The 11,169-nt window shown below is 32.5% G+C and overlaps 1 protein-coding gene across 1 annotated transcript; it reads right to left on the bottom strand.

Moving 5' to 3' along the window:
• Positions 1-9,172: 9,172 nt before the first annotated feature.
• On the bottom strand, positions 9,173-11,169 carry LOC129288976 (protein ACCELERATED CELL DEATH 6-like). The gene is made up of 2 exons (XM_054925805.1): positions 10,526-11,169; positions 9,173-10,272 (listed from the first exon to the last, which is right to left on the bottom strand). The coding sequence occupies exons 1-2, from the start codon at positions 11,135-11,137 to the stop codon at positions 9,373-9,375; spliced, it is 1,512 nt and encodes a 503-aa protein (XP_054781780.1). The 5' UTR covers positions 11,138-11,169; the 3' UTR covers positions 9,173-9,372.

Below are 11,169 nucleotides of genomic sequence, written 5' to 3'. Positions count from 1 at the left end.
ATAAATATAAACATTAAAATAAATAATATAATAACCTCAAGAATTAAAAAAATTAAAATAAATAATACAAATGATATTATATCAACTATATTTATAGTTTACTTTAGACAAAATAAATAATAAAATTTTCAATTTGAATAAATTAAAAGAATTAAATTGAAGTATTTAATGATAGTAATGAGATTTTATAATATTTAATATTTAATATATGTGTGTGTGTTTGTATAGTTTAATAATATATATATATATATATATATATTTATTTATTTAATTATGTAGTAATAGATTGTAGGTTCATTCAAGCTCGGTAACAAAATGGTGGGATATAAAAGGAGAAGGTCATGAGTTCAAACCTTAGAGGAGACAACTTGTAAAATGAAAATATAAATTGATGACATGATGACACATGGCATGAGGTGGGGTTGACAAGTGGTGTGTGATATGACACCACGCGATGTGAGGTCAGGGTGACATGTGGAAAGTGACATGGCGCCATGTGGAGGGTGAGGTGGCAACATGTGGTGGTAAAACCAACATTACTTTTCAATAGTGACAAAAAAGTTGATGCTAATTGATAATTTCTGTGGTAACAAATAAGAGCTCTTGCGGCGACATTATAGCGATTTTTTATCGCTACTAAAAGTCAATTTTTTTATAGTGCTATTAATTCTTTATATTATCAATGAATATATAGAAGAGGTATATTTTTCATATTAGTTAGAGAGAACCATATTCAATGATTGGATAAGAAACTTCTTCACAAACAAGAATTAATAACAAGTCTCATTAAAAAAAAGTCAATATTCTCATTTTAACAAAAATCCATACCGTATTAATCAGTCCTTATCTGCAAATAAGTTTCTTGCTTGGTGGTTGAATGTGATTCTCCCTATTACTTAAGGAAGTAGGACGGCCTTGGAAACTTGAAAGCATAAAATACTGATAACTTAATAAGGATGAGATGGCTGGCCAGTGAAGTAGGGATGAGAAACATATAAACCACAAGCCAGTATTCAAGAGCAATACATGAAGAGAATTAACAGTACAGTCAACCCTGAAAAGTTGTAGCTGAATTATATACATATAACCCTAACATGCAGTAGTAACTGATTGAGACGTTTCCATCCCTGCTGCTGACGACCCCCTTGTGTTGCGTTTCTTAGGAATCTTAGCTGTGAACCCGCGTCACCACGATGCACAGAGCAATGAAGCCAAGGCATTGTTCTTGAAGATAAGACAGCGCCTTTGTTGCCGGGATCCTGTGATCTTATATTTTGTTGAACGACGCCTCCTGGAGGATTTATTGCAGCTTGAAACGTTATGGTTGCCACTATGGTCGGTACCACACTTAGATTCGCTCTCATGTCTCGTACCCAATCACCATCATATGGACCCACTGTTTCATCCATGCTACAGCATTTCTCAATGACCACTACTTTGAATTCCCAGATCTGACCTCTCATTCTCTAGCACCAACACTGATCTTTTTCCCAAATTGGATTCCACACTCCATCAGTATCGCTTGTATTTCAATGCTCTTGCAGTCCCGTGGAATTTGCTCAACAACGTCGGCTGCACTATAACCCACGCTGTTCTTCAACTCCGTTGCTTCTGATCTTACTTTTGGAATTGAAATCAGGTAACTCAGAGTCTGTAAACAATAAACAAGTAGACATGGAAAAAAGAATGCAAATGAGCTTACTGAAAAACCTCATTTTTTAGCTATTTGAAGTTTGAATTCAAACCATAAACATTTTTTGGCCTTTAAACATATTCTTGAAACAGATGAATAAATTTCTTAAACATGTTTGCCCCCCTAGCGTCTCTAGACAAATGTTTAAATGTATTTTATGTAACAAAGGTTTGATGGTGAATTAATCCAATGAATGCAGGCCAATGTTCGTCCAAGACCTTGGGCTATATATAGGCATGCATGCGGACTGAACTGGTCACCAAGCTCTTGAGCTTTCGAGCCATTTCTTTCCTCCTCTACGTGCTTCCATCTAACTTTATTTCTTGTTAGTGCTGTTGTTCTGATGCCTTGCTTTTGTAGAAAGTGCTTGTTTAATCATGAGGAATTGTCAGTCCATCGCCCCAGTGTGTCGGAATAATTCTTACAGACAGTGTTCTTCAACACAACTCAAGCAACTTAGCTCTCAATTTACCTCCATACAGCCAACAAGATTGACAACTAATGTTAGTACAATAATAACCGTTAGTCAAGATCATTAACAAGACATTATTATTTTATAACATAAAAGTGGCTTAAAAGTTTGAATTACTACACACACATATATATTGCCTTACTTGATTAAATGGGCTTGGTGGCTAGCACCAGAGCTTTGGTGATTGGTGGTTCAATGGTTGTCACCAAGTATTATGGGGTTGACATTTCACACTCAAACTTAATTACATTTTAGTCTCCCGGTCCTACAGTGTAAATTTAGATTTTTTTTGTCCTTTTGCTATAAAATATATATAGAGGTCCTTGATTGTTATTTTTTCAAAAAAGAATGTAAATGTGATTTGATCAAAACTATGAGAAGATGGTATTAAAATGTTAAAACGCATGTAATCATATACAACTGTAGAATCTACTTTATAAGATAACATTTATGTCAAGTAAAATATTAGCTTTATAAGAAGCCTCCTGCAACTATTCTGTAATTATAGCGTAAAGACAATAATATATATCTTTACTGAAGTGAATTACTATTCACTACTAGTAGCATCTAGACAGACAAAATTATTTTGTACCGTTATTATATTTCCCAAAATCATATGCAGAATTCATTTTCATCTTTTCCTTCATTAGTTAAATAATAAAGCTAAATTTATTTGAGTGTAATGCATCTAAATTCAAATCATGTAGTTTTTTTGGCTAAAAAGGTATTTTGTAAAGAATGATAATTTTGGCAGGTCAAAATTAATTTTATTGAAGCATATTTTGTGTTTGAAAAATTTTCATTTATTTTTATAATAAAAATAATTCAATTTAAATATACAAGTCACTAGTTTCTTAGGGATCCCGGTAATTACAACTCCTTCTAATTACATTCAATTTTGTTCAAGGCCTTTAAAGATGATTTGTGGGTGATAGGCAGTGACGATAATATTTGGTGATAATAATTCTAGGGACTAATTTAATTAAATTAAAAAACTACAGAGACTTTTACCCAAGTTGATAAGGACTAAAAGTAAAAAAATTGTTTGTTTTTCTAATCATTAATTATAAATATTAAATTTTCAGGTTTCGCGTAATATTCCGGACCTACCTAATGCAATAATATATAAACTGCGTACTTGAGTCATCAACCACAACAACTCGGTGTACACTTGTTGGGTCGAGTCTTCCTTTCACTTATATATACTTGAGTTTCTTTTTTAATTAGAAGTAAGAAAAGGTAACAATTGTTTCTCAAACAGTTGTTACTTTTATAAACCCCCCCCCCACACACACACAAGGAGTAAAAGAATATCGAATCTACCTTCTTCATGTTTATCGTGTTGCCAATTCTAAAATCCCCAGCTCACTTGCAGTTATGAGCTCCAAGCACAGTTCTCATAACTTTTAGAGTCCTGTGAAAAACAAAAAGAATGGAATGGATTAAAAAAATTAACAAAGAAGAACTACATTATCTAATTCCTCATGATAAATATGTAAAAACTCAGGAATTATTACACCTACCACAAACCTTAGGAATTATAACTCCCAACCTTATATAAATTAAAGAACTCGTGTCACTCATGACTATGTGCTTGTTTTGCTATTCTTGTTTTGTTATTTTTTTTAAAATAAATTTCATCCCATTCTTTTTCAACAAGTAAACATGTTATTGTTTTGCTATCCTAAGTTCACATCTTTTCTAGAGGCCAATAGTTTAATCTTTCGCATCACTAGGAACATACTGAGCATCACGTGACTTCTCTGAACGGATTAATGCCTTTATCCTGAACATCAGAAGGTGTAAGTTAGCTTGTCACTCAAGAACTTCTCAACAAAAGATTATAATTGACATTTATTTTCTCTTGCTTCAAGTATAATAATAATCAACATTTAAATACTTTTGTTCATATATATAATATTTAACAAATATATGCAATAAGATTAAACCAACAGTTATTTTTAAATAAGATTGTTTAATAGTCATACATAAAATATAACAGTTACTTAAGCCTTTTTAAGTTCAACATTCACCTATGCATAATCATAATAATATATCATTTGGGACATTTTCAGATTACCTTTCTTAATACACACACACACACACACACTTGAAATCATATTTATTAATACAAATAGACACTTGTTATCGTTTCAAGTGTGTGGACAACAGTTGCTTGAAATATATGAATATAAATTTTTTTTCCTCAATTAAAGAACTATATATGCACAATAATAGACATATATTATACTTCACCAACCATAAACATAAGAAAAGTCGATTATTTCTAATCAAATGTATCAAGATATATTGTCAGTAGCGTATTATAGTATACACAATTAGTTAATTACCAAAATTTTGCTAAATCAAATAATAAAAATAATAGAACTTGGACATTGAAATCGTCACGATGTTGAATAGCAAGGAAAAACAATGCTTCTTCCCATATTTGTTCAACCCCTGTCATTTATCTTTTAAAATTTTCCTTTTACATTTACAGTAAACAAAATTTCACAAATCACATGCATCTGAGCATTTTTTCACATCTGAAAAGCCTGTGTTCTTGCCAAGTCTTCAAGCACTCTCATCACATTGAATTCTGAACAAGCTCCATCCACTGAAAAAGGTCAACAAATTGAAAATGATTAACGAAACAAAAGGTGACAACAAATATCAGGCCTTACTTTAATTTGTTGATGACAATAACTGCTCTTTAATTTCACTTTCGTTTCTATTCAAGTGTTTATCATACGACATTTTTAATGAAAATATGGCATATATATAAACACAGATTTTTACAAAAACCATCACAAATACACGCCAAGCTTTCATTGAAAACCCTTTAAATTTATTTTTTCCCTATTTCCATTGGGTTGAGTCAGGAAGTTTGGTTCAAATTTGTTGAAATGCAATTTAAATTATGAATCAGAATGTTTATTTTACAACAACAACAACAGATTGAATCATAAAATTCAGAGATGGTTAAGAAAATATCGTTACCTGTCTAAGTAAGTTTGCGAGAGTCCTGGGCAGAGCTTCAATGTTTCTCAGGACAATATAATATAAGGAAAGGGAAAGGAATCCATATACTCTGAAAGCTTCATTTTCCCATTCATTTAGTAATTACTATAAAGAAACTTTAAGATCTCATTTTTAAAAGTATTTAAGTGATGATAATGAATAACATGTTTATTTTAATCACATAATTAGTAATCTTACATTACTATATTAAATTAAATAAATAATTAAAATGGAGATGATATTGAATATGGAAAAATGAATTGAGCAAGAGGATACAGAGACAGAGTATACTGTCACGTCATCTCTCTTCACGAAAGACTACTGTGAGGAAGTGTTCCTTGTATGTTGTCGTACGCGTATCGTCATCTCCGTTCCTCTTACTTAAAATAACAACAAGAAGTAATTCCGTTAAAAAGAAAAGAAAATTAAATGGACATGGGACGTCCTTTGATTTATTGGCGGACGCAGGAACAGCAGAACCGGGGTACAGTGAAATGAAGTAGAAAGCAATCGTCGGAGCAAAACTAGAGAACCGTGGCAGCCAAGAGTGACAGTAAAATGAAGGATTGCTACTCTTGACCTTCATAGCTTTCTGGAAACTATGAATATTCTCATCAAAGTTTGTGTTCATATGCTACATCTCCTCGCGAATTCAGGCATTATATGTCACATGCCACTTGTAAATTGTGTTTTTTAAGGAGGGGAAAAAAGAAAGGGTGACATATGTCTGAAAATAATTTTGACGTTCCCAATGCTACTATATATAGACTATTCTGTATCAATGTTGTTTTGCCGCTGAATTTATTTAGTTTCGTTGAAAAGATTATCAAGAAATTAAAAAAAAAAACACTGAACGAGTAATTCCTTACAATATAATTTTGTGAATAATTCTGATTTAATTTAATTCCTATTTCATAAATAGTAAAAGAATGCGATAAGTACTACGAATTTGATCGTTTATAATGGAACAATGTTCATTGCAAATTACGGGACATTACTAGCCTACTACTCCGATCCGATGCACCGAAAGTATATTTATTCAGTTTTGTAATATATGTATAAATGTGAATACCATCTAAATATTTACGAAAGCTGTCATTCATAAACACGAAAGGGAAGTTAAAATAGACATATTTAACGATCGTAATTATCTTGACCTGGTTTGGGACTTTGTTTAATATACTTGTCTTATTAGGAACAAACCATACATGAAAAGTTGGTATTACCCCATGGAAACCCTACCTAGTTGAAGTATGTGGAAGAACACAAACAGATAGACTGAGATCATACAAGCAATTATATATGGCCATTATTCAACCCAATCAAACTCCATTTACCTATGGTAGGCACACTAGCAATCGAACAACAAAGTTGGTCACGTGTAGAAAGTGTTATGGAATAAATAAATAGTTTGGGCTCATTTGTACTGGGCTTATTTATATCTATCGAGCTTGAAATTCAAATAGGTCTAGAGTTTAAAATATTAAAAATGAGAGGTGCACATAAAATATAAAAAGGAGGAGATGAAAGCCTAGTATGTAATGTTCTCCAAGTTAAAGGAGACATGTGCCCCCTGCCACTCACTTACATGCGTCACTGTTAAGAATGAAAATAGGCTGGGCTCCTATTAAAAGTTTGTGATATGATTTATTTCAAATCCAACTTAACTTATTTATTAAATAGGCCTAAGTGACATTCATGCATTTGATTAACCTTGTTTAGTTAAAAAAGTCAGACTATTTTTGCAAGATCTATAGCTTACAAGCTTTACAAACTGACTCATTTACATATATATTATTATGTAATATATTACATACATATTAGCTTCACTATTTATTTTTAATTAATATATTTATTTTTTATTTTTAGTTATGTTTTCAATCAGATTGAATTTATATATTAATTTAATGTTGTTACTTTAGTTGGCAAGTCATCTTAATTATTATATATTGAAATTGATAAATCATGTTATATAAGTACAAACTTTAATAGTCTTGAAGTATATTTTAGATATTTAAAATTAATTTTAAAATACTTATTTTTAAACAGGTTTTTAAATAGACTTTTAGGTCAAACTAGCCTTTTAGGCCTAAGCAATCAAAAAAAGTCTTATACAAACTTCAAATTAGATTCATGCATTTGACTTGCCACATAAGCTTAAGCCATTTAGCCAAAGCTTAACTCACCCTATAACTTATTTTCACATGCCAATGACATGATGCTTGCTTCTAGTCTTGTTTATTTAATAAGAAAATTATCAAGAAATTAATCAAAAATAGAGTGGGAAAAGAGTCTTGAAAAAAATAAAGTATTTATAAAATTGATGAAATTGTAAGAAATATAAAAAGATACGAATAATTATCGGCATAAATGAAAGGATTGTCCCAATATTCACTTTAAACTTCTATGCTTAGAATTTAGTATATATTGTAGGCATTTAATACGTCCTCTAATTCTATCTATGGGATAGAAAAGGAAAATTTTTTTCCTATCCTATTTATAAGCCACCTTATTAAATTTTCAACATAAATTTCTCCCTTAACACATACCTTTTGGTCTCCATTTAATATTGAAAAAAGAAAATATATTATTAAAATATGTATATTTAATAATGAAAAGGTTGATAACTGATTAAATTTTAAAGTAAATTTAATGAGTTTTAAAATTTAATTTTTTTATTTAAATAAAATATGTTGGAAGGAACTTATAAATGGTATTAGAGGAGTAAAAAAATAAACATCAGTCACAATATGTGTGAGTGTCCTTAATTCCCATTCAAAATTGATCTCTAAGTCGACATGTTATAATCGAATTTAATCTTAAAGATTAGAAACATATTGTAACAAAAGGAGCATGGACAAAAATAATAAAAGCAAATTTTATTGGTTACATAGTAAAAGCAAATTTATTACATCATTCTAAGAGCATGCCTGGGCAAAAATGGCTATGAAGAAGCAAGAACTAACACAACTCACTCTAAAGTGAAGCTACAACTTACAGGAAATGCAATAAAAGTAATTTGCCAAAAGCATTTTCAATAATTAAGCCAAGAAAATGATCACACGCAATCTAAAGGTCCTGACCTGAAGGGCCCGGTGTTTCCGTTTTTAGCGAAAGGTAAAGCACATGACTTGATGATAATGGCCAAATAAGGCTTTCACCTTTTTCGTATTCTCTTTATTCTCTGTTTTTGTAATAGCCTCTACGTGAAGTGTTTGAAAGTTTTCCATATTAAATAAAATTAAATTGATAATTAATATATAATAAAAAAATTTATAAACTTGAGTTTTAAAATTTTAAATTAAGATATTAGATCTTTTAGCTGTTCTTTAATCAGTTTACTGTGCGCGCGCGCGCATATCGTAATAACCATTAAAAAGTAATATTTTACCGTTGATTCTTTTAATTTTTTTTTCACTCATAAAATAATAAATCGAAGTTACATTCCGCTCAAATAAATACCGAAAGCATCTACTTTTTAAGGTAGTGGTCATTATAGAGTTTCACATTTAATTCAACATGTTAATCATTACAAAAATGTTCTTTTTTTTTAGTATGGACTACAAAAATATTCTTTACATCACAAGTTCACACGGGAGAATTATACATTGCTAGTTGCTATCAATCTATACGTGGACATAAATATAATATATTTATTGTCATTCGAACGTGGTCTCAGAGTTACTATACATATACAACATATATATTATCGAATGTATTATATTGTTAAAAATTAAATCTATTCTCTATATTATCAATGAATATAAGAGGTATATTCTTCATATTAATTAGAAAGAATCACATTCATGTACTTGACAAAAAAATTTTTTACAGACAAACATTAATAACAAGTCTCGTTCAAAAAAAAAAAGTCAATTTTTTTCATTTTAACATCAACTTATACCATATTGATTGGTTCTAGTCCAGGACTAAGTTTTTTGTCAGGTATTTGGATATGATTCTCCCTATTAGTTAAGCAAGTAGGATGACCCTGGAAACTTAGAAGTATATTTCAAGGTATAAAATACGAACAACTTAATAAGAATGAGATGGCTAGGCCAGTTAAGCGGGGATGAGAAACATATAAACCACACGCCAGCCATTAGATATCCAAGAGCAATACATCCAGAAAATTAGCAGTACAATCAAACCTGAAAAGTTGTAGTTGAATTACATACATATAACCCTAACATGCAGTAGTAACTGATTGAGACGTTTCCATCCCTGTTGCTGATGAGCCCCTTGTGTTGCGTTTCTTAGAAATCTTAGCTGTGACCCGCGTCACCACGATGCACAGAGCAATAAAGCCAAGGCATCCATTAATGATCCAAGAGGTTTTGGTTACGATTTTGTCGTCGTCAGTGACATATGGGCTGATAAGATAGAGGCTGATAAAATAGGCATTTAATAGGAATGTGAGATTTGAAATCATGCCTAAAATGAGCGCCCACATCATAGACTTACTTTTCAGAGGGATTCCACTCAGAAGCAAGAAGGCAACAACCAGAGACGAAACAAAAGCGATGTCATTGTAAATCATGAATTTTCCAAATGATATTGGATACTTATAAGCAAGTAGGGCTTGCCCGGGACATATTTCATCATTATAGCCATTGCTAGTTCTGTACGGCGAGCAGCCCAGTGGTCCTTCTTTGAGTGTTTTAAATGAAGTGTCGCTGTTGTTGCCGAGATCTGGTGATCTTATATTTTGTTGAACCACGCCTCCTGGAGGATTTATTGCAGCTTGAAACGTTATGGTTGCGACTATGGTTGGTACCAGACTTAGATTCGCTCTCATCTGTTGTACCCATTCACCATCACCATGGATCCACTGTTTCATCCATGCGACAACATTTCTCATCGACCACCACTTTGAATTCCCAGATCTGTCCTCTTCTTCTCTAGCACCAACACTGATCTTTTTCCCAAATTTGATGCCCCACTCCATCAGTATCGCTTGAATTTCAAGGCTCTTGCAGTCCCGTGGGATTTGCTCAACAATGTCAGCCGCACTATGACCCACGTTGTTCTTCAACTCCGTTGCTTCTGATCTTACTTTCGGAATTGAAATCAGGCAACTCACAGTCTGTAAACAATAAACAAGTAGACATGTTTATATTATCTCATGCTTGTGACACACACGTATATGACAGAACCGATTTATAAATCAATTTAATATTTTTATCCTGAAAAAGCAAGTATCAAATCATTGGACAAGTACTGGACTTTCTTCGAGTCTACCAAATCTTACCTCCTTTATATGACGTACACATAGTGCAGGAATGGCAAAGGAGTTTTTTTTTTCCCTCATATTTATTAAAAAAAATAGTAAAAAGTACCTCAACTTGTTTTAACATGATGGCCAAATGTAGAACGGTGTTTTTGCCATCCAAGTCTCCTTCAGTGAGAAGCTTGTTAGTGTCATGAGTATCCAAAGCCACCAAAGCTTTCAGGATGTCCAACTGATTGTGCATCACGCACAAGTGGAAAACATTTCTGCCCCTGTCATCGTGGAACCTCAGAGACTCTGGCTTTCTTCTAACCAGCTCCAACACAACGTCTTTTCTGCCTCTTATAACTGCATAGTGCAAAGGGATTCTGTGTTCTTGGTCGCCAACCAGGCATGCATGATCAGCAGAATCTCGCAAGAGTTCTTTCACAATGTCCACGTGTCCTTCTGCAGAAGCCAAGTGGAGAGGTGTTCTTCGTAAGGAGTCCAACTCAAGGGCGAGTTTGGGACAGTGATGGAGAAGGGTTTTGGTGAATTCAAGGTGGCCAAGTAAAGCTGATATGTGTAAGGGTGTTTCATTGAGGGTTGGGCATGAGCTCACTCTGTGCAACATCAATGGATCTTGCTGGAGTAGTGTGTTCAAATCTGAAACACACCCTTTGCGGGATGCATCGTAGAGATCTCTCATTCTCTCTTCTTCTTCATTATGACCTCTCTCCATTTTCACGACTTCTGTACGTCGTCTCTCTTGTG

The sequence above is a fragment of the Prosopis cineraria genome, unplaced genomic scaffold (assembly GCF_029017545.1).
Source record: "Prosopis cineraria cultivar Desert tree isolate PC_DT_omini unplaced genomic scaffold, ASM2901754v1 PC12, whole genome shotgun sequence".
NCBI lineage: Eukaryota > Viridiplantae > Streptophyta > Magnoliopsida > Fabales > Fabaceae > Prosopis > Prosopis cineraria.
The sequence above is the reverse complement of the archived record's forward strand: the minus strand, read 5'-3'. Positions and strand labels throughout refer to the sequence as shown.

Excerpts from the sequence above, each read along its gene's own strand:
- LOC129288976 (XM_054925805.1), bottom strand. The coding sequence starts at position 11,137 with ATGGAGAGAGGTCATAATGAAGAAGAAGAGAGAATGAGAGATCTCTAC. Across the intron at positions 10,273-10,525 it reads TCATGTTAAAACAAGTTGAG|ACTGTGAGTTGCCTGATTTC; the intron begins GTACTTTTTACT and ends TATTGTTTACAG.